The following is a 24,910-nucleotide window of genomic DNA, read 5'->3' as shown; positions in this document are numbered from 1 at the left end:
TTTCACTTACTTTCTATTTTTGTAATATTTTTTTTAAATTTTATTATTAACTTTCTAATTTAACTTTATCAAATTTTGAAAGTTCATACATGGATAGGTTTTCTTTTTTAGAATTCAAAATGATAAGAATGCAGCAACAACAACAAAAACCCTTCTCCCAACTAAATGGTGTCAGTTGTATGAATTATTGTTCTTCGATAAATCATACTGGATACAAGACCTGAATGATGCATATCTTTTATCATTAGTTATTTTAAGTTATTTTAGTTTTGTCTATTGTTTTAAATTACACTGGCTCTCTAAAATTGATGCCTTAAAGCATTGACGCCCCCACTTTATTTTAAAAAGCATTGAGATCCTAAAATTAGATTTTTATTGAATATGTTTATCAAATTTATCACTAAAAATAGTTAAATCACTATTTATTTTCAAAAACATCTCATATTAAATATGAAATGTTTTCAGTGACAAATCGAACAAATATATTAAATGAAATTCAATTTTGGGATATACGTGTTTTTTAAACATAAAGTGGAGTGAGTGTCAGTGCTTTAAGGCCTTCATCTTGGGGTATCAGTGTAATTTGCTCTCTTTTTTTTTCAATTTTGTTTGCATCAGTATTTCATATGATTTTTTCTAAATGAGGAAAGTATTGTTTTCTTGGTTTATTGGTTCAAGAAGGGCAAATAGATAATTAAACATGGTCCTTTATAACCGTTAGAATTGAGGGGGCAACAATAATTTCATAAAAAAATTGAATCTCTTTAGTAATTAAGCTATAGTACATGGGAAAGAGTAATTATCCAAAAATACTTAAAAATCGATGATAATTGGATATAATTTCGGATAATCCACTTCTATAATGTTATCCATTCCAATTATATTTAATATTATCTATAATCTGTAATTATGTAAGAACTCAATATCATCCACTGATCCACTACGGTTACACTTAAAAAAACAATCCACGAGAAATTGGTTTCTCCATGTGATGTGGGCGGATTGGAGGCATTACGCATGCGGCGTATATTAGAGAATCGGGAGAACAGAAAAGAGAAGCCAATCAGACGCGATAAAATCGACTTCTCGCGAAAAAAGTAAATTCAAAAAAGAGCAATTAGTTGCTAGTAGATGAACCCATTTAGAGCGAGCTCGTAGCGAGTTTATTTGTTAATAAATGAAGAAATCATCATGCGGACGACAAAGTGGTCGTCGTAGTTTCAATACCAACGAAAATGGCGGACTGTTCGATTCTCACATCACCACTGGTCTGTGATCCATGTTCTTCTAAGACAATTTCGCGGTATTCCGCTTTCTCTGCCGCTTAAATCTGAATTTAACGGACAATGCTTTACTTCCTATTTTATTACTTTCAAGATTTGAAGTTTTTCTTTTTGTTTGGCTCTTCAATTACTGGATTTAGGGTTTAGCAGTGTGTTTCCTTGGAGATCTTTCATGTGTTTATCGGTTTTCTAATGTCGAAGCTTGTGTAGGTCGCTGGACATTTTATGTTGATTTAAGGCATTTAGTCGGGGAATGAAGGTATTTTTCCGAAAAAAGTTGCCATTCCAATTTCTCTATGTTTGAAGTGGTTGGCTAGATGGATTGGCATAATGCATGATTTCTGGTTTTGGAATAAGGATGGATGAATCAACTTAAGATGAGACTTTTCCTTTTAAGTTATTTACTGTTCTCTTACATCTATGCAGCACGAATGAAGATTGGATCTATATGGAGTTGAGACGGAAAAGGTGTTTACTTTGATTGAGATTGCTTGTAGCCATGTACGACAGAATTTGGATACAAAGAATGAAGGATGGACTCGACAGAATGCAAGTATTTATTTGTTGAAATGCTGGTGGTTTGATCAGGAAAAAGATATGGATTCAGCCAGGAGTTGGTTCAACAGGTTTCAACCTCGTGACAAATTTAGGTCTTCAACAAGAAAGAAGGATGATTATGGAAAAGATCCATCAAAGCCACCCACAGGTGATGAAGCACCATCGAATGTCACAAAGCAGAGGGTGGCAGCAGCAAAGCAGTATATAGAAAACCATTACAAGGAGCAGATGAAGAACCTACAGGAGAGGAAGGAGCGGTATGGCTCCTATGCTTTTTGGTGTGAATTATAGAACAGTTTATTAAAAATGCATTCATTAGGTTCGATAATTTTTCTCTGAATAGTTTTTAAACTAGTTAAATTATTATATCTGCTGCATTCGTTTTTGTTGTTTGGTTGATGGTGTTTATTTTCAACGATATGGAACTTCCTGCTAAAACCAGAATTTCATAGTTCTCTGTGACTAAGTTTGCACTTCTGTTACTTCTATTTGACATGTGAACTCACGTGTATGATCTTTCTCAATATCCACCAGGGTAGAGGGTACGAAAATATCCTGGGAGCTTTGACATTCATTATTTACACGGCACATCTAGAATGGTGGAAAGCTGTTAGACTTTTTTCTTTCAGACAAATCATAAACTTCAATTTGCTATATTAGGTAGTTAACTTAGGATTATCACTGATTCAATCTACCTTGGAGGCAGCTTAATTAGTTAGTTTAACTATCAATGGCTATTGTTTCTTTGCCAATCCAACTAGAGAAGAGCTCTTTCCACCTTTACTAGGAATAACTGTCCAAACCAGAAGAGGAGGCAAGTATCAAACGAGCAACAGTTAGCACACCCAGCAAACCAAAACTCAACAGAGGCATCACCAAATTCTACCGGGTTGTCAGTCATAAATCTGCTCAACCACCGGGAGAGTGTGGCAAGCTACTTCATTTATTTGCTAGTTTGTCCTGTAAAGTTATTAAGTGAGCCACATCATTGATGTCGAACAATATAAGCCAATAGTAATCTGCATTAGTTTTGTAAGAAAGCAAATGTGAGGTGATTCACTATAACTTTATAATATCAACTTTAAAAAAGCTGAAGATGGCAAATGCCTAATAGTTTTTATTATTCACTGCATGATTGTCGAGTTGAGCAGATGTTGCAATGGCATAGTCATGTACATGCCTTAATTTGAAACAATGTAGATACAGTATTTGGCAGGCTCTATTGCTAGTCTGCTATGTTTCTAAGATTGTGAAAAGTATTGTTTGGATCATCTGATTATATTCTTCTTAATCTTGGTGTCCTTTGTTAATTCATCAAAAAAATTTAGGTCGACCTCTTTTGCATGTGAGTTAGGCTCCCTATGCCATGGGAAATAGCTCTATATTTGCTCAATCATAAATAAAGAAAGTGATATATGGGATGATGTTTCACAAAGAATTACAATTGGATTAGAGAGGTGAAGAGGCACATCTAGTGTTTTGTGTGATCAACATATTCTTAAAGGAAACTTTATAGGACAATCATACTACCGCATATAATATATGGTGCATAATATTGGGCAACTAAGAAGGATCTGATGCAGCCCTTGATTGAAGAAGTTCAACTAGGGGCCAACTTTGCAAGATCTCAACTCAAAATGTAACTTAGGGTTTTAAGATTTTTGGAAATTTGATTGGGAGACATACATATAGTGGTTGAATAATTCTGTAGAGATTTAAACTAATGGGGTGCACGGATAGATAGAGCATGTTCTTGAAATATGGGTTGAAAAGTTACTAGAATGGGACGAAACTTGGGGAGAAGTAATGATATATGGGGATGATCCCTAAAGGTTGGGATGGTTCTAACGGTCGGATTGGTGTAGATCTAGGTTTGAAGTTTGGATTTTTTAGGGAGTATAGAAAAAGAAAATAAATTGAAAAGAAAGAAATTCAGGATTTGGGAGATGCTATGTCATTATACCTAAACTGGCAGCAATAAGGGAAAAAAATTCTCAAAATTCACTTCATCATCTAGTTGATGGGGGATGCATTACATATATATATATAAACCTTTCATAGTTCCTAATTTGGCTCAAAAGTGGACTGCTAATCACTTTCTAAGACTCAATAAGGTAAATAAATTCAAAATAAAATTTTACTAAGAAGCAAGTATCGTGATCTAACTCAAACATTAAATCAACTATTGAATTTAACACCTAATCCCGTGTACCATCATTATGCCCACTTTATGGGTTTAGAAATTAGGCCCACTACATCAATAAGCTGAAAAATATGATGCTTAATGTCTAACAATGGGCCAAAATTAAGTATTTCATATCCAATTGACCCTTTTGGACATTCTTTACTGTGTCGACATCATATAGATAAACTCAATCTAGCAGAATTAAGGATTTAGATGGATGATTAACAAAAACATGAAGATTAAAATAAGGAATGATTATTATTACAACTAGTTTGGTAGTAGCTCTAATACATGATAAGCTACAATAAAGTCATTTGAGGTGGAATGGTAATGCTTAGTGGAGGTCCTTGAATGCTTGACTATGGAGGAGTTTAGTCTAGATTGTTGGAACTAAAAGAGCTAGGTGGAAACCTAAAATAGCCTCAGAAGTGGTGAGAAAAGGCATTCATGGTTTAGGCCGTGTATCTAGTATAACCTTGAATAGAGCTCATTGGAAGACAAGGATTCATGTAGCCGACCCCATATGGTTGGGATAAGGCAGAGTTGTTGTTGTTCGTAATTCTGCATCCAGGTGGTTTGAAGCTGACTATCAGGTGAGTGGATAGTTTGATGTTATCTTAACTCTATTTTTCTAGTACATTTGAATTTTTGAAAAAATAGCAAACTGATCATTATGGCTTGACTTGATAATCTATCCAAATCTCTGTCATGTGACTGATATGATATCCTAAACTTTGTTGATAGAAAAAGACCAAGGTCCCCTTTGTTCATGTAAAATTTCATCTTAAACAGATTTTGTGATATAGATCATAGGTTCCATCACAGGTTTAGCTCTATAAACAAAGCCCAAAAACCAGTCCAGAATCTCTGTGGATTCAGCTTCTATGGGAGACAGCCTGGTTCATGTTTGGTTTGACAGATCTAAAACCTTTCCTGGTTCATCTCCTATTGTCCACTAGAATTAAAGCAAATTGACTTCCAGAATTAAAGTGGGTTTACTTCTAGAGTTAAAGGGGAGATTAATCAGTTTTCTATTCCATTTCGTATTATATTGGAACAGTAATTTCCAACCTGTTATTAGCTCAGCTCTATTGAAGGAGATTGATCAAGAGGCCAGTGATGTAACCAAATTCTAGGGTTTAGTTTGTATGGATGTTGCCCTAGATTTAGGCTCACTCTAGGATCCTTTCTCAGGGAACCAGCAGTCTTCTAAGACTGTATATGCTGATAATAGGAGATTTCTTGGAGGGGGTTAAGGCTAGGTTTAGGCCTTGGAAGTTTTGGCCAGGCTTTGGATTGAAGGGATTTGGTTTTGGATGTTACTACTATGCTGTGCTTGTAGTTTCAGGTCTGGCAATGTGATTAAGTTTAGGTTTATAGGTTTTAGGGTTTAGGATGATGGGGATTAGGGTTCGGCTGCTGCTGTACTGAAGTTTGAGAACTTGGAAAGTGAAGTTATGGGTTTTAAACTGAAGTTCTAGGGCTCAAATGGGCTTGGAAAGGGGCTGTTGTTGGGGATCTATAATTTCAGGTTATTTCTAACATGTTTAGGCCAGTCCTAACTGGATTAGGTTAGGTTTGAAGAGTCCTATAGGGTTTAGGATTCTTGGACTTGGCTGGGGTTGGATCGAGTTTGATGGAGGGGATAGGGAAGCTAATGCTGAGAGGGTGCTGTAACCCAGGTCCCAGGGTCTGGGCTAGTCTTCAGGATCCTCTCAAATAGAATTAGCAGCAAAATTGCATTCGAAACAGTCAAAGAATCCTGCGGCTAGTGTTTGATTGGCTAGTCTTCAGGGTAGGTGTAGGGTTATCTTTAGGATAGGATCAGGTTTGAAAGCTTGGAAAAAAATTTCTGTTTGAACAATCTGCAATTGCAGAATTTTTCCAAGTAAATTTAGGTCTCCTAATGTGTTTAGGACTCTTAATTAGGGTTAGGGTTTGGATCAAAGGCAGGGTACGGGGTGGGGATGCGAGTCCTAAAAGTGTTTAGGCTTTGGGTTAAGGGTTTTGGAGTTATGAGAGTTTTAGTGAAACTAGGATTAGGGTTAGACTAGGGTTTGGGTTGGTCCGATTGGGCTGAAATTGGAAGGGGAGGTCACTAGGGTTGGGAATGATGTTCCTAAAGTTTGGGACAGATCAAACAGTTAGGTTGCTGTTGATTTGACCTTGAATGTTAGGTCTAAGAAAATGTCCGACAATTGCAGAAAAAATCCAGAAAAATATAAAAAGGGTGATAGGAGCATTAGGGTTATGCTTTTAGGGTTTGGGAGGTTGGCTAAGGGTAGGGAAGGATGGGTAGGATGGGTAGGAGTTGGGGAATGTTTGTATTTACTTGTAGAGGGTGTTCCTTGAAGAAGTTGCAGAAATTCAGAAGCTTCAATGGCTGTTGCAAGCTTTGGAGAAGATGAAGATAATCTGAATTTGCAGGAAAATAACAACAACAACAACAATAAGCCTTGTCCCAGCTAAGTGGGGTTGGCTACATGGATTCTTGCCCTCCAATCAGTTCTGTTCTAGGCCATGCTAGATACAAGGCCTAAGCTATACATATCCTTTCTCACCACTTCGCCTAAGGTTATCTTAGGTCTACCCCTAGCTCTTCTAGTTCCTTCAATATCGATTATATCACTTCTCCGTACAGGGGCATTTATAGGTCTCCGTTGAACGTGGCCGTGCCACCTCAAACGACTTTCTCGAAGCTTATCACTTATGGAAGCAACTCCTAGACCAACTCTAATATGATCATTTCTTATCTTATCCATCCTAGTTTTGCCACTCATCCATCTTAGCATCCTCATTTATGCTACACTAAGTTTATCTATATGATTATTTTTAACAGCCCAACACTTTGCACTGTACATCATAGCTGGTCGAACAACGGTCCTATAAAAATTTCCCTTAAGCTTTAATGGAATACGCCGATCACATAAGACCTTGGACGCACCTCTCCACTTCATCCACCCTATTTTAATTCTTTGAGAACTTCATCCTCTAAATCACCTCTTTTACTTATGATTGAACCTAGGTACCTAAAACAATCACTCTGAGGAATCTCTTTATCGTCAAGTATCACCACCTCATCATCTGCCCGATCATGACTAAAGTTACAAACTAGATATTCTGTCTTTGATCTACTAAGTTTAAAGCCTTTTGATTCCAAAGCTACTCTCCATGATTCTAATTTGGTATTAATCCCCACTTGGGTCTCATCAATCAACACAATATCATCCGCAAAAAGCATACACCTGGGGACCTCATCTTAAATGGCTTTGGTTAATTCATCCATTACTAGTGCAAATAGATATGGGCTTAAGGTTGACCCTTGATGTAGCCCAACTGTTATCGGGAATTCATTACTTTGTCCCCCCACTGTTCTAACACTAATCACCGACTTATCATACATATCCTTAACTATATCTACATATTTACTTGCAACGCTTCTTTTCTCTAGTATTTGCCAAATTAACGCTCTAGGGACTCTATCATAAGCTTTTTCTAGGTCAATAAATAGCATATGAAGGTCTTTCCTACATTCTCTATACCTTTCCATAAGTCTCCTAATTAGGTAAATAGCCTCTGTTGTAGATCTTCCCGGCATAAACCCAAATTGGTTCTCCGTAACTGTAGTTAAGTGTCTCAAACGGGTTTCAATTATTCTCTCCCATAATTTCATCGTATGGCTCATCAATTTAATGCCCCTATAGTTATTACAACTTTGAATATCTCCTTTATTTTTGTAAATTGGAACCACGACGCTTCTCCTCCATTCATCTAGCATTTTCCCTGTGCTCATAATCTTATTAAACAACATAGTCAACCAAACTAGTCTATGGGTTCTTAAGCTCTTCCATACTTCAATTGGGATTTCATCAGGACCTTGTGTCTTGCCGAGTTTCATCCTCCTTAAAGCTTCTTTTACTTCGGACATCGAAATTCTACGAATATAAGTTCAGACATTGGTGCCTTGGTGAAAGGTGTAATCGTCCGAATCATAAGTGCTTGAAGAATGCTCATTTAGTAAACTAGAGAAATAGGTTTCCCATCTTTTCTTAATGTCCTCACAAACTAAAACTTTACCATCTCCATTTTAAATACATCTAACATGGTCAAGATCTCTACTCTTCCTATCCCTCATCTTAGCTATCTTATAGATAGATTTCCCCCCTTCCTTCGTGCCCAACTTATTGTATAACTCTTCATACTTCTTTTCCCTTGCTTTTCCCGCAATTTTCTTAGCTTCATTTCTATCCAACCTATACCTTTGAAGATCCTCAACATCCTTAGTTCTTTGCCATGTCTTAAAGCTATCTTTTCTATTCCTAATGGCAGCTTGAACCTCACTATCCCACCACCAAGTTTCTTTATAAGAATGGAGCTTTCCTTTTGATTCACCTAGGACATCTTTAGCCACCTTCTTAATACACATAGCCATCTCATTCCACATTGCATTGGCCCCTTTAAAATCCCATTTTCCTTGTTTGACTACTTCATTAACGAAGGATTTCGAGCACTCTCCTTTCAAATTCCACCATCTTATTCTGGGATAGTTTACCTTGGACCTTTTATGTGTTATTGGGACTAAGCACATATCCAAGACCACAAGTTTATGTTGTGCAGTTAAGCTTTCCCCCGGTATCACCTTGCAATCCTTGCACAACAATCTATCAGTCCTTCTAGTTAGGAAGAAATCTATTTGGCTTCTATGCTGTCCACTTTTGAATGTAATTAGATGCTCATCTCTCTTTTTGAAGTAAGTATTTATAATAGATAGATCAAAAGCAGTAGTAAAATCTAAAATTGAAATCCCCTCCTTATTCCTTTCTCCAAAACCATATCCTCCATGTACACTCTCATATCCTTTTTGATCTTTTCCAATATGTCCATTTAAATCACCTCCTATGATAATCGTTTCTCCTTGACGAATTCCTTGCATTAATCCATCCATATTTTCCCAAAATTCTAGCTTTAGACTTTCATCTAATCCTTGAGGTGTATATGCACAAATTATATTTACGAACTCTTTCTCCATTACAAGCTTGATAGCAATAATCCTCTCACCCACTCTTTTAACATCCACCACATCATTTTTTAAATCGTTATCCACTATTATACCCACTCCATTTTTATTTTTTTTATCCCCAATATACCAAAGTTTAAAGTCATCCAACTCTTTGGCTTTTTTACCCTTCCATCTAGTCTCTTGAATGCAAGCTACATTAATCTTTCTTCTCCTCATAACATCTATCAATTCTAAGCTCTTACCAGTTAAAGATCCTAGGTTCCAAGATGCCAATTTAATCCTACGTTTATGGACTAGCTTCTTTACCCGCCCTCGTCCACAGCGCGGGAACCCTTGCCTATACGACGCGTCGCTTACAAGGGACGCTCTAGCTAACCCTTGCCCACTTATCACTACACCCGGGCCACAGTGTAGCGCGTCGCTTCTTTTGTTGGGGAACGCCTTAGCATAGCTTTTATCATATAAGGTCGAATCCATGAAAAAAAGTTTGGCTAGATTTTTTTCGGTGCCGACTGCCGACCTGACGCACCAACCCTCCTCCTTTACCCGGGCTTGGGACCGGCAGCAAAACACTGTTGGAGTTAATTTGCAGGAAAATAAGAAAGGTTCAAAAACCTAGGCTGTGGGCTCTCTTTGACAACTCCAAGTCTTCCCTCAATGCTCTTCTTTTTTCATTTATCAAAAATGATTTTTACATGAGTGGGTTGGCTGTCTTTATAGCTTTACATTGAAGGAAAATTAAAATAGGACTCTCTAACTTGACTCTAATTAGGAAACATACTTGGACTCAACTTAGGAATCCACTTTGTATTAAGATTCCCTTTACAATTCAATAACTTAAATAAAACAACTAGACTTCTGATCAAAGTAACTTGCAAATAAGCAGCCAACTTCCAGAAGGAATCCTACTTGAAAATTGGATTCCAATTGAGGACTCTTACTTAGACACGGACTCTCATTCCAACAAGGTCTCTATCATAACTCATCAAGGAATTTTTCAAATTATAAAATAAAATATGATCTAGAATTCTTGAAAGGATTGTACTCTAACTAAGAGAATGCCTCTCAAATTGGGACTCCTACCCAAACTGGACTCTTCAATAACTTGACCAAAAAAAAGCCAAATTCAACAACAAAAGTAGATATGGACTCCTGACAATAGTTTGCATCTGACCAGCCATGTTAGGGCTCCAAAAGAGGGGGTAAAATGACCAAAATACCCGTGGACAGAATTCGGCTAGTCCTTGGTGTGTCAACGGGTTCTGGTTTTTGGTCCAAATCTCAATGGATTTTATGTGGGCGGGGCCTGGTTACAGCATAGGGTGAGGGAATTGGAGTTGGGGTTTGAGAGATATAGGTTTTCTGGGTTTTCTAAGCTGCCGCAGGTTAGAGAAGAAGAAGAAAGGGGAAAGGGAATAGGTTGTCCCTAAGGTTTAGGCTAGGGGAGGGTAGGGGATGAACTAGGATTGAAAGGGGGAGATTTTGAAGGAAGCCGCAGGGTTGGGAAGGGGTTGGGGACGGTCTGTGATAGAGGGGAAGGTGGGGAAGAAGGTTAGCAAGGGGCTGGGGTTGATGATCACTTACTTCGAGATGGATAACGGCTGCTGCACTTGTAGAAGAATGCTGAAATTAAAGAAGATGAACTCTCAAATTCGCCATGGCCCTTCCAAGGAAGCCACAAATTTGATTCCTCTAATTCAGAAATTTTATTCAATTCAAAACTTGCGTTTACAGAGAATGGAGGCAAAACAGATTGTTTGTTTGCTGGAACAAAATGGGGTGTGAAAAGTTTATTCTTTCCAATAAAATTCTAAAAGCTCAACTTGTTTAGTTCACTGGGGTGGGAAAATGAGCAGATAAGCTTTCCTTAAATTAAGGAATCTATCTGCTGATGTGTCACTTAACTTTTCCTACCCCATGCTTAGAAAAAGTGCCACCATTTTGGGTGGGACTTTGTGGAGAATTTAAATAAGTTTGTGGGGTCCATATATTCCATGTTTTTCCTCACTTCTCCTTCCTTTAATTTCTTCTTCCCCCACCACACTAAAGTGGGCCCCAGCTTTCTATCTTTCCCAATCCTTTTTCTCTTGCAAGTTGCAAACAAACAGTCACTAAAGAAATACACTAAGACCCTGACTAGGAAACCAACTTGACTTCAAACAGATACTCTTATTCTAAAGTATGACTCTATCTTAACAAATGACTCTCATATAAACAAAGAGTCTATCATAACTTACTCTAGAGAGATCCAATTTCGATTCTAGGAGCAGATATGGAGTCATAATAAAAGAGAGACTCAAACTAGGGGATTCCAACACAACCTAGGAATCTCACCTGCACAAGTATTCTTCAATAAAACACAAAATAATTACTCAATTGCAAAAATGAAAGTAGATCTAATAGGTTGGACCCAACTAGACCCTAAGTGGACTCAACCAAAAGTGGAAAATTACCAAAAATACCCCTATGGTTGGATGAAATTACTCTGGCTGCTGGTATGGCCCTAGGTTGCTGGTAAACCTTTGGGCCCTCATTGGGTGGTCATGGATTTAGTTTACGCCACCCAGCCATTAGCTAGTGAATGCAAATTGAAGATTCAATTGCCAATACATGGAGGATTCTTAGAGCTAAATTAAATAAGTCCTTTATTAGGATATTATTGTTATTAAAGTTTGAGATAATTTAAGATTATTTTCTTATTTGTCTTGCCAGATTAAGTGGGGTAGGCTTGGGTGGAGTAACTTAAATCCAAGGAGGTCGCTGCCTTGCATGGGGTTACTGTTTTAGTTATTTTCTATTTTTTCATAATAGTTAATAGGTCTGTTTTGGTTAGGAATGGAAGCTTCACTTTTAGTCAATCAATTAGGAATAGGAGATCGCACAAAAAGAAATCAGGAATAGGAGTTCTGAGAAAAAGTTTTTATTGGTCTCCAAAGTACCTCTTTCTATCCTATTCTTTTTTCCTTAATAATCTTCTGCTCCACTAGATTTGGCAAGAAATCTTCACTCAAAGTTACTGATCTGTTGAAGACTATTCAAAAGACGAATAGCCATTGGACTTTATGTGTTTATTTCATGCCTGAGAATTTCAGTAGATTAATCATAGTGCGGTGCAGGTTTTCAGTTGAATTTGCATCTACTTAGTTTGCCAAGTGGCAAGGTAGAGGTTCAGGTATCTCGACTTTAGAAAGTGTACAGTGGCGATCAGAATCCCACAAGTGTGCATGGACATACATGGGTACATGCTATTGGGATTTTTGATAAATTAGGCTATAAAATTTGATAGGTGGCTAATCTAGTGCCTCTATCATATGTTGTATAGTGAGAATTGCTCATAATTACAAGTGGCACAATGAGGTGCCATCCTGACAAGATTATCAAGATTGAACTGTTTAAATGATTTGTTTTCCTTTACAAGAATTAAATAGTATGCCTGAAGTAACATATACGTTACAGATAAACATTCCAAAAGCACTGTTTACTACGTAAGGGTTTTTTCATTTTAAGAAGGAAACTCAGCTAGTAGTAAAGTCTGCATTTCTTTGTGACTGGGAGTAAGTATTAATATGGTGAGAAATGTTCTTGATGGTAGATGAAGACTGAGTTAATACTAACTGCAGAACTAGGAAGTGAATTGCTTCCGGGGGGGGGGGACCCAAAACTATTCAACAGTGATGGATTTTTGCACAAAAAACCATTGCTGTCTAGTTGATCAATTAGCTGTTTTTATTACATATATCAACTGACTCTTCTAGCAGCCAGTTGATAATAACTATTGGCCAACTTAGAAATAATAAGGGCTGACTGGCAACTAGCCATTATCCATCCTATTTAGGTTGAGATTTTACCATTATGCATGTGCTTTAACTAAATGTAATAATTGATAACCCCCCACCAATTTGAATATTTGCTGCTGTTTTCATTCATTAACTGTCTTGCATAAATATATTTGTATGGTATATTAACGATGCGGCCCTTTTTGTATTGATCAACTATTTTGCATCTGCTTTTAACTTCAGGTAGTAATTATTTTCTTGTTTTGTGTGCGTATATTTGTTGTTATCCCTGTTATGCCCCCCCCCCTTTTTTTTTTAATTTTTAATTTCAGTCTTAAGAAACTCATGTAGAGAGAGAACACAAAGGGACCCATCTTGGGTCATGCCTGCTCTCTGACTGACGTAGGAATGGATAGTGATTAGTCATTGCCCAGGTCAATTTAGCTACACTAGACAATATATTTGGCTAAAGGTTCTCTGGATGAAGGCTGCCAAACTGATGCAATTAATCTCATCCTTTGCCCCGTTCTGGGACCAGCATTGCTTTCTCATTTACTTTCTTTACTTACCAGCATTTACATAGGTTTGTGGATTAAAGTTGTATTTTATAGTTCTCTAGTAAAAAAAAAATTCTACTCCTTGAAACCAACCGTGTCCTATTTTTAACTAAATTACACTGTTTTGTCACTTGTTGATGTTTATACCACTTTGTTGATAAAAATGCTTTTCTCAAAAGATTGAGCTGTTACAGAAGGCACACATGAACAATGTTATCAATACCCCTTGCATCTGCAGACCAACCCCGCCCCCCTTCCGTGAAAGAAAAGAAAACAAAAGACACACAGAAGGTTCTGCATGTTAAACCAACCTATGGCACTGCAAGGCACATGAGCATAAGAACACACTTCCCTGCACCTACCAGGAATTGAACACCTGACTCTTGGCTTTGATGCCATGTAAACTCTTCCAACTGCTTATCCAAAAGTGTGAGTTTTTCAGAAGGGCACAGGTATTTCAACAATTATTGTTGAAGTTGGTCTTGCATCTTGTTTGGCAGACAATTTTGAGAGAATGACCTTCATAGGAAGTTTTGATTTCAGATTGTCTATGCTTGAATACCTACTGCTTTGTGGTAAATGAAGTAAGTGAATATTTCTTGCTTAAAAAGGGATACTTAAATAGCTCTGCCTTCAAGCAGACGCAATATACTGGAGAAAACATTGGCTGATGCTGATGTGTCTGAGGAAGAGCAAAGCAACCTACTAAAGCACTTGGAGAAGAAGGAAACTGAGTACATGCGCCTTCAAAGGCATAAAATGGGTGTCGATGATTTTGATTTACTAACTATGATAGGAAAGGGTGCCTTTGGGGAGGTACATTTCCTTTTCTTATCCTCTTTCTCTTTCAGTAATATATGATAACATGTTCTCTTCTTTTGCCTTACTGTTGAGATCTTTTGAATCTATTTGGGTGATCTGTGTAAAATCTGTCAACTCAATGAAGCAGGCTAAGGTTGTGTACATATCTGCCACACCCTAGACCATGCAGTCGTGAGAGGCTCATGCACTGTGTACGCCATTTTGTTGTGTATAAAATCTGTGTAACTTTTATAGGTGTGGAGAATTTCATAATTGGCTTCCCCCATCCCTTTGACCTCTGTTACTTATCCCTTACTCCTTCTGTACTTGGTTCTTTTTGGAATCCTTTTAGGATTTATAGAATCATAGTTGCAAATTATATGAATTGTTGCAATTCATGGTTCCTGATGGTAGGTCTTGTTTTTCTCTTCCTAGCTGATATGTACTTTTCTTCAGCAAATTCATGAGTTCGTATCCTGTGGTGTCATAGATTTTCAGAAGGTCATGCTTGGTGCACTGTGCAAAGTGCAAGTAGCCAAGTACTCACTTCACTTGTTCAATGCTCAGTCACGTTTTAAGTCCTGGAAACAGGGTACGGCACGGCTGTGTACATTTCACTCTGCAAACCCTGGTTAACACAGTATCCTTGTGCACTGGGTACAGCCTTTGTTTGGTATCATACATACAGTTATATTCTAGATGTATCTGTCTCTTTCTCTGGTGCTGGAGGTCCTGCCCTACTGTTAAGTGTTTCTTAACATAAGCTACAGTTGAATATCCTCAGTATTTCAAAATATTTTGGATAGGTTAGCTTTTCCATCTTTAAGATTTTCTTTCTTGCCTCTAAGGGCAATCATACAACAAGACCACCACATTGGCCCTGATATTCGGAGAGAGGAAGGGAGTAATGATCGATTGGGGCTGCTGGAATATAAAGTACAAGATCTGCATTCCTACACCCCAAGTGCTAGTCTTAATGCACTCCTCTCTTCCTTTCAACAAATTAGACAACATAAATATTCTGGGTCTGGTCTTACTGTGATGCCTTCAGCACTTAGAAATTAGAAAATTAGAAGATCCATTGCTCAATGACGTAAAACATTTCACCCTGTGTATCTCTGTTGTTGGTACTGAATTTGTTATGTGTTCAGTTCAAGGTGTGGGCTTTCATCAGTGGAACACTGTCAAGGAATGTCTACATAGTGATGGATCTTGTCTTTGAATGTCTCCAATATAACACATTCAAATAAGGTTCTTTTGGGCTTTCCCCCTCATGTATTCCCCTCCCAAAGGAAGAAAAAAAAGAGAGGAGAAAAGGTACAGATTGTGAGAGTTTCCTGTCTTTGGTGCTCTTTGATGGTTCAAATATTGAAGGATACATGTTGTGCTTGTGCCCTTTGAAGCTTCAATCATGGAAGGGTACAGATTGTGCTTACTTTCTTAGCTTAAAACATTTTATGTTTAACTTATATGGTGAATGGGTAGATGGTCATATTCTTAGAAGCCTTTATGAAACTTCGTATCAACAGACATTCTATTCATGTTCGCACATCTTTGCCACTATATTTATTTAATAGGGTTATTTTTTATTTATTTTTTATGTGTTTGCAAATACAGGTTAGAGTCTGTAGGGAGAAAGCAACAGGAAATGTTTATGCAATGAAAAAGCTGAAGAAGTCTGAGATGCTTCGTAGAGGCCAGGTATATGATTTAGCTGGCAACCTAGAACATCGTATTGCATTGCTTTACTTTTGTGCTTAATTTTTGTTTTGATTTTAATATTATCAGGTCGAACATGTTAAGGCTGAACGAAATCTACTTGCGGAGGTTGATAGCAATTGCATTGTGAAGCTTTATTGTTCTTTCCAAGACGACGACTTTTTGTACCTTATAATGGAATATCTACCTGGTGGAGATATGATGACATTACTTATGAGGAAGGATACCTTGACTGAAGATGAGGCCAGATTTTATGTAGGAGAAACAGTTTTAGCAATTGAGTCTATCCACAAACATAATTACATCCACAGGTTTGTTTCATGAAATCGTTAATGGAGCTCATGATATTATTCCAAAATGTGACAGAATCAATGCATTAACCTTTCCATTTTTACATTCCACAGAGATATCAAGCCTGATAATTTGTTGCTCGATAGATATGGCCACATGAAGCTGTCAGACTTTGGGCTGTGTAAGCCATTAGACTGCAGTACCCTGCATGAAGATGACTTCTCTACGGGACTTAGCCGCAATCCGTCACAGACTGATAATCGGCCTGCTGCACCAAAGCGCACTCAACAGGAGCAACTGCAACATTGGCAGAGGAACAGAAGAATGCTAGTAATTCCCACCATTCTTTAATGGATATTATGCTTAATTTTTCTCTTAAAGAATTCTCTTTGAACACTAGTATAAGGATCTATTATTTGTGCTAGTTTGCTGATGTTAATAAATTGCAGGCGTATTCTACTGTTGGTACACCTGACTATATTGCTCCAGAAGTTTTACTGAAGAAGGGTTATAGTATGGAATGTGATTGGTAAGTATTACAGCATGACTTATTTAATTGTTCAAGTTGAGGGCAAATGCTAGGCTGTTAGTTGGTACTCCTGTTGGTTGCTGCAGTCCAATATGTCAATACATCAACTATCCTGCCTTCCCTGTCTCCATTTTCCCACATGTTACCTGCCATCTCTTATAATGTAGCTCCTGCGTGGTGTAAACTAGTGTAGATCAGTAATCTGAACAACCAATTTTCAGCCAAAGTTATTTCTTCCCCTTCTCTCCATAGGTGGTCACTTGGAGCTATCATGTATGAAATGCTTGTGGGATATCCTCCATTTTATTCTGATGAACCTATGTCAACATGTCGAAAGGTAATGTGAACACCTATTTTTTATTCTTTAATTTCAGTTTATATTCTAATATTCCTCTTATTTATGCATTTGGTGGTGGCAATTTTTTTCATAAAGCATTTGAATTTTCCTTCAGTTGAAATCTTGTATTGAAGTTTTGTAGAACGTCAACCTTCGAGCTTGTTTTGTCTCATAGAAAAAAATTCAAGGGAAACTCAAGTTTCGACCAGGTGAAAATGGGAAACCTAGGTGGCAAACTGGGAAATTTCGAGGAAACTTAGGACTTTTTTGTGTAAGTTTCAACAAGTTTTAGGAAGTATTTTAGGGTGAGACTCTACATTCAAGCTAATTAGAGTATAAAGAACACTGGCTGTATTTTGCTAAAATAGTCAATGTACATAACATCAATGTAGAGTTGTCCGAGAAGTACATTATAAACTTAACTACTCAAGTACATAACATTTAACATATAATTTCTAACTTCAAAACATCAAATACAAAGTAACTGATAATAAAAGGAAAGTACAACTCAGTGCCAAGAGAAGTGCCTCGGTGGATCCATCTTGTGAGCTGAGTAGTACTATGCCTGTAACATCCTCTCCTCCAACCAACAAACATAAACATCCCATGACATTTTATGCCTATGGTTGTCAAGGTAATCAACAATTGTAACTTTATAAGTCTGATCATCAACATGCCGAAGATAACCAATTTGAGGGAATACATAATTTGCATAGGGAAGTCCTGATGAGGGGTATTTGTCGTGGTATGTGGGGAAACATGAAAGAAACAAAAAAATTGAAAATTTGGGAAAGCTATGAAACTTGCAGGAAAAAGTCCCAGGTTTCCACGAAATTTGTGAATTTTTTTTTCTCATGAACCAGCTGGGTTGAACAAAGTTTCGACGAAATTTTGACAGTTTCAATCGAAACTTGGGATTTTTTTTTCGTTTCAAGGTTCCCAAAATGGAAAATTTCAGTCGAAATTTCCCAAGTTTCGACCGAATTTTGTTCTATGGTTTGTCTTACATCATGTTTTTTCATGTAGCATGAATGACCTTGGGGTACCTTTTATCTTAGAAGAACAATTGGTAGTACTATTGTCTGGTCAAAAGCAGTCAAGAATTTCTTGGCCTCTTATATGCTCCTCACCCACCTAAACTTTGCCGGAGACCTTCTTCTTCAACAGCACTTTTGCTCAAATTTTAATGGATGACCTCATGCTTTTCAGATACAATTGTGTAGCCCCGCATTTTTGTAGTCTCTTTGTTGTAAGGAGATTTCTATGTCATTCTGTGTTGACAAAAAAGCAACTGGGTTCTAATCCATTTGGAACGAACCATTTTGTTAGGCTCTGTTTAGTTTGTCTTTTCTGGTGTTTAACCAGCCTAGGTCATTGAAGCTCTGCAGACTTACCAGATAGGATATGGATCAATTTTCTGAAGTGTTAACAAATTATATGTTGACATTATGAGTCATTCTCAGACATCTTGATGGATTGACAGTTACTGCTTGAATTTTGAGAATAATTAGTCTCAGTTTTTGATAAATTTGAAGTGGTTCAGTTCTATGAATTTTCACTTGATATATGAACATCACGATTGCCTTACTTCAGAGTTCAGACTGAACACCAATATTGGAGAACTCCTTTGTATATATCTTTTAAGCTTGGATTTCATAAATGGAGATTTCATTTGTTGGTTACTCACATTCCTTTTTGAGTTTTCCACAAATTTCCTGAGTCACTTTCTTATTAAGATAATAATAATAGTAAAGAAATAAAGAAGTATTAGATTTTCCATTTTATTTCCAAAAGAATAAACATAATGTTCCACTCTATTTGAATTTCCTTTTCCTCTCATCATTAACTTATTATTTTCACTTCCTTCGTCTTCATCTTTTATTTCTTTGGCAGTTTAATGTTATTTTTTTTCTATGCAGATTGTGAATTGGAGGAATCATTTAAAATTTCCTGAGGAGGCAAAACTATCCCTAGAAGCTAAAAACCTCATCGGTAAACTTTTATGTAATGTTGACCAGAGGCTTGGAACAAAGGGTGCAGCTGAAATAAAGGTGTTGTATGGTGTGTCCTATTCTGAATTAGTAATAGTCTACAAAAGATAAAAGTGCAAATTGAGGGAAATAGTTGGCTATATCTTGTTCCAATTTCAGGAGCACCCATGGTTTGATGGTCTTCCATGGGACAGGCTACATCAAATGGAGGCTGCATTTATTCCTGAGGTCAATGACGAGTTGGATACTCAAAACTTTGAGAAGTTTGAAGAGGTATAGATATTTCTTCAGTTTTCACCATAAAGTAATCTTGAAATTTGAGTTATAGGGTATTTTTTTTTCTATGCTACTAAGCATACAAGTTCTTTGGTTTGCTTTATGGTGTTGCAGGCTGACAACCAGAATCAATCTTCATCAAAGTCAGGTCCATGGAGAAGGGTAATCAAATTTCTTTTATTTATGGTGTTTTTAAATAATTTAAATAACATTACTCTTTCTATGCAAGAGTAGCAACTCTTGACTCAGCCTATGTGATCATAAGGTCCCTCTCAACAACCCCCCGGGAGTTCCCCAGCATCACTTTTTTGAGACATACAAGGCTAAATATCTAGTCCTTGTCCTGTCCACGAGAATTCTCTCCTACTGGTTGGCTTGAAGCATGCTATTTGATAATTAATGGTTTTGTCTTATGTTGTGTTCAAGCATTCCCGCTTTCCATGAAAAAGCTTTGGAATGTAAGTTTTACTCTATTTAAGAATTTCATACTCAGGAAAGACATCCTAGCCAAGTTGGCTCGCTGCCAAAGTGCCCTTCATTTTATGCATCATGTGTGGAGTGTGTGTTTGTTTGTATATAATATGTTGGATCAACATTTTTTTTACATTTTCTGTATGAACTTTTAACTTAATGGACCAATTGCTGCACAGGGAACATGCGATATTCATCATTTGTTTTTCTTTTCTGCAGATGCTATCATCAAAGGACATCAATTTTGTGGGTTACACATATAAAAACTTTGAAATTGTCAATGATAGCGAAGTTCCTGGAATTGGTACCCCTCTCTCTCTCTCATGCGTGTGTGCGCATGCGCTTGCATGTACCTGCACTTCTCCAACCTTATAGTTGTATATCTTGGTATCCAGTACCCAATATATGTTGTGATATTATCAGTTATCACACATATATTAGTTTTTCACAACATCAACGTGACTGTATTCACTCTTCATTTGTTATGACTTTTTTTTCTTGTGCACTATCACAATAATATCTCACTGATGATTCACCCTTCGGGATTCTTTCCTTCTGGTAGGCCTCTAAGAAAAGTGGGGTTATGCAACAAGTAATCATAAATCATCTTAGTGTTATTCACCCATAGAGATTTATCTTAGTTTTAAGTTCTGTTGATGCAACTGTGGAATCACTCCCCTCTGTGGATAGACAAAAGAAGAATTATCTTAGTCTTAAGTCTTGTGGATGCAACTGTGTGGCTCAGTCCCTGGAATGGATCAAATGTTCATGTCTATCTTTCTCTTCATTTTGACTAGTGCCAGGAGAAAAAGAAGCATCAGACATTCTGATATTCCATTAGCAATTTATCAAGCTGACTGCCATTTGTGGAGTTCTTTTTCAAAATGGATTTCAGTTTATTGCAATGGAATTTTTGGACATTATAGTATTTACTGTCAAAATAACATTTTTCATTTTCTGTTAGTCCTCACTCCATTGCATCATCTTCCTGCTCATCAATGTTTTTGTTTTGTTTTGAATGTGTACTTGCAGCTGAACTTAGGAAGAAGACCTCAAAAGCCAAGAGACCAACTATCAAGTCCCTTTTTGGTATGGATTATTCCTTCACTAATAAATTTATAATCAGTTGAAACATATAGCCCATTTCTTTTGAAACTGCTTTAAATTTATTATCAGTTTGAAACATATAGCCCAATTCTGTTGAAACTGTTTTTGCAATGTTTGCAAACCAAATTTGTGTGCTGAATGACACTAACTTGACAATATCATCTGTTAAACATATTTAACCTTGTTTGGACTCTGTCAAGTGTCAACTTACCAAAGCTGTATGATGCAAACTGTGTGGAAAAATGTTCACCTCTGAAAATCATATTATTAAGGCTGACATATTGGATGTGACCTTTAAGGCTTGGGCAGATATTTGGTTAAATTTTTGTGACCTCGTCATGGAATTGGTTATTCATAATTTATGCTTTACTCCTTCAGAAATTGTTTGAAGTCGATCCTAGTGATCCTATTTCCAACAACGCTTTCATACCAAGGTGTCAAAATTAGGCGTCAGACCATTCTCAGTCAATTCAAGTTGGCTGGAATTGGCCAGAACAGATGAAAATGGAATCAGAGAGGAGGATAGATATCTTCAGATCTTATATTTATGGTGTTCTTTTGCAAAAAACTTATTGATGTGGCAAAATAATTAGTTTTAGTTGCTTCTCTGTGTCTTTGGTGATTGAAAGAAGAAGACAACGACTAGAAAGTGAGATTTACTTACCTTTTTGTCAAATTATTTGTTGGGGAATTTTTCAGACTCATCCCCTGAGTTACCCCCTAATATAAATGCCGCCCCCTGAGTTATTCAATTTAGCCGTCAGGCCCCCTATACTAAACCGTTAGTCTTAGTCAGTTTTTATTTATCCATTTACAATATTACCCCCACATCCTAAGTTTAAAAAGCACTATCCATAAGCCATATCTCTTAAAATTTGTATGGATTTATGATTGGGAGAGGAAGAAGTCATAGAAGGTAGAGGGAGACGAAGAAATGAGTTGAGCGTATGGTTTTTCGTTCTAGGTTATTCTTGTCTTTTTGAAATATTTAACTTGCTTACGTCAGCACTTAACTGTGATTTCCTAATGACGGGGGGTGTCTTTGATATATTTTCACCGAATAGGGGGTTTGATTGATAAAATTGGACAACTCGGGTGGCGCTGAAAATTTCCCTATTTGTTGTTCAAGAGATTTGGCAGAAACCAGACTTGTACTCACCTTCAAGTCTGATTTAAATTGGGTGATTAATTGAATGCCTTTTGTTTACTCAATTCCTTTTAATTGAATGCCTTTTGTTTACTCAATTCCTTCTCTCCCCCCTCTCTTGTGATAAGTTTTGGGGGTGCCTTTAAGTTACAACTTTTCAAGCACCTTTGCTGCAGAATTTTTTTCCCCTCAACCCCAGAAATGCTTCATATGCATTAATTTGGCAGTCATGGGGGATTTTTTTCATCTACTTTCTTTTGTGTTCGGAATAATGTACATGTTGCACTTGTAAAATCTTACCTGTATTCCCCTGCTTTCCTTTTGTACGCCAGTCTTAATTTGAAATTCATGGCGAATCAATACGCCATTGACATAATTACCTCAGTATACCACATATGTATGTTGAGTGGTATTACAATCATATAGAGACTACAACATACGAAGATAAGAGTAAATAGAAGATAAGAATTTTCAGTTTCTTGTTGGTAGAAAATGGAAAAGAGCCATTTCTTATAATACTTTACCAACAGCAAAAAGACATGGCTTTCCAAATTTGCATACAACCAAAGCACAAGGATTTAATTTTTTTATGCAAAATGTATGTGTTGATTCCATTTTTGGGTATTTTCTCATTCAGTAATTAGCTCATTTTAGATTTGGAAGTTGTGTTTTGTTTCACCTTCCATCTAGTGTGCACATATAGAGAGGTAATATATGTTATCTTAACTCTCTTTATCTTGAAAATCTGTCGTGTCACTTCAATTTGAACCAAACTATATATTTATCCTTCTTTTTCCATCACAAGAACAACATTTCTATCCTCCTTTTTTGCTTGAGATTTCCTTAAAAAAACCATAGTGAAAAAAGGCCAATTATGCACACACAGACCTGGGGAGGGAGTATTATATTCCAGCAAGGGAGAGGTTCCATTAATCATGAGTGAAGAACCTGTTGTGTCAACTTTTACTCTGCAATTCAGTTGTCACAGTCAGGCTTCTTTTGTTTTGTCTCTCTAGTTTTGTGGATGAGTTACTGCCTACCAGTTTAAAACTCAGTGTGATCAATTGTAGATTATGGTCACTGCATGACTCCTGAATAGCTCAATTTTAGTAAGCAATCTTAGAAGAAAAAAAGGGATGGTTCGAATAGTTCTGTATTAGATTTTCCACACCCCTAATTATATTTGTTCGCTTTGCAGATGATGAGTCTAATGCTGATGACTCAACTAAAGCACCTGTTCAGGGAAGCTTTCTAAAGCTCTTGCCTCCACAGCTGGAAGTCTCCCAAAACCAAAGTGAGTCTCCATAAACTTGCCAAATCCCCTTCGCTACATCAGACAGCCTAGGAGTTCCATCCAAAAGATTCAAGTCATTGGTGAAATTTGTTATAATATGGGTCCTGTGGCTCCTAGTTATCATGGGTGACTATTCCAGCTGGTGCTTGGGCTCTCTCAAAATGAAAGTTTGAGAGCCATAGAGAAGGTGGGTGCTTTTGGGGTTTTGGCTGTCTCTGCTTGGGTAGAGACTTTGTAAAAAAAATTATTGAATGGTAAATACCAATTCTTTTACCACTATTTTGCCCTTGTTCCCCTTTTCGGATGATAACCGAAATGCCATTGTAAGAGCAAAATGTAAAAGCAAGAAAGGAAGGAAAAAAAATCAGTTCTTACCAAACTATGTGGGAAAGTGTAAAAAGAAAATACAGTCAGATACTTTATCAGGTATCCAATTGGCCAACCTGTGTAGCACAATGATTGCAACGTTGTATCAGATGGAACAAAGTGAATGGTTACATTATCCTTTTTCTTTCCATCTTATTTCATCAAGATTGCATTGCTTTGTTTAAAGACAAACTTGCTTCTCAAATTTTAGAAAAACTTTGAAGTCACAACAAGGACAAGACAGTACCTTTCACTTTGTTCTGAAATGCTGTTTTTACCATAATATAGAAACTGAAATGTGAGACATCACAGCACCTAATACTTGTTTCTGTATAGCCCTGGTTGTTCCAATGAAGAATAATTTACAGTAATTGCTTAGAATCAAAGGACATTGCATTTTGTTCTGAAGTCAAAAGGTATGGAACACAGTTTTTCTGGATAATGTGATCCTATAGAATTTCAAGAAGTTTCCGATTAAAACAAATGGTGACACCTTTCTCCATGGTTGAGACCACTGCTATCCATAACCATGGAGATAAAATTCTCTTTACCAACACTTTTGAAGTATAAAATAGCCACTATTCAGATTCTCTCCACCTAATCTGCCAGTGCCTCCATCATTACGATCATTGATAAAATTTCAGCCCAGAGTTAGCCAAGGAGGGTCAAAGGTAAGAAACACACTGTAACTTACAATGAAGGGTGCCTTTGTTTACTATAAGGTACTTTTGATTAGAAAATTATTCTAGAAATGTTTAAATGTGACAATTGTTACTGGTAATGTAAGGGATTATAGTTGATGTATTTCAACATAACCCAAGTCCTTCAAACCTATTTATGAAAAACTGTTAAGAGGATGAAAAAGAGATAGCTTCCAGCTACATAGAATAAAAATTCACTTGCTTTTATAAGTGGAGATAAGTATATCCATATAATGATAGCAAATGAGCAAGAAGGGTATGTTCCCAGTACAGATGATGTACTTCATGATGTCGAAATTGAGCAGAGAAATGCTGAGTTCATCAACTCCCACCATGAAATGGTTCCATACTTACTGGGTTCTGTCCATTGACTGCCAGTGAATTAGAAGCATTCTATACCTTTGCTAGAGATCATAATATTAGAAGAGAAGGTATTAATTGATAGCGAGTTAAATAAGTTTCTTGATTCTCTAATGAACCAGATCTACAGGTCACTGTTTT

The 24,910-nt window shown here is 36.9% G+C and overlaps 1 protein-coding gene across 4 annotated transcripts; it reads left to right on the top strand.

Moving 5' to 3' along the window:
• The first annotated feature begins 1,100 nt into the window (after positions 1–1,100).
• Positions 1,101–24,737, top strand: LOC149003177 (AGC (cAMP-dependent, cGMP-dependent and protein kinase C) kinase family protein). Of its 4 annotated transcripts, none has more exons than XM_089138195.1 (15): positions 1,101–1,268; positions 1,494–1,542; positions 1,710–2,098; positions 14,021–14,195; positions 15,798–15,881; positions 15,969–16,210; positions 16,304–16,520; positions 16,640–16,719; positions 16,972–17,056; positions 18,976–19,107; positions 19,207–19,320; positions 19,438–19,485; positions 20,014–20,098; positions 20,827–20,883; positions 23,247–24,737. In XM_089138195.1, the coding sequence occupies exons 3-15, from the start codon at positions 1,881–1,883 to the stop codon at positions 23,354–23,356; spliced, it is 1,647 nt and encodes a 548-aa protein (XP_088994321.1). In that variant the 5' UTR covers positions 1,101–1,268; positions 1,494–1,542; positions 1,710–1,880; the 3' UTR covers positions 23,357–24,737. The 4 variants fall into 4 exon arrangements, with proteins under 4 accessions (XP_088994321.1, XP_088994320.1, XP_088994323.1 ...); XM_089138194.1 differs by having other exon boundaries at positions 1,101–1,303; XM_089138197.1 differs by lacking the exon at positions 1,494–1,542.
• The last annotated feature ends 173 nt before the right edge of the window (positions 24,738–24,910 follow it).

This window comes from Hakea prostrata, chromosome 10 (genome assembly GCF_041222555.1).
Source record: "Hakea prostrata isolate BN-2017 chromosome 10, UWA_Hpros_2, whole genome shotgun sequence".
Lineage (NCBI taxonomy): Eukaryota > Viridiplantae > Streptophyta > Magnoliopsida > Proteales > Proteaceae > Hakea > Hakea prostrata.
This window is presented reverse-complemented; position numbering and strand designations above follow the sequence as displayed.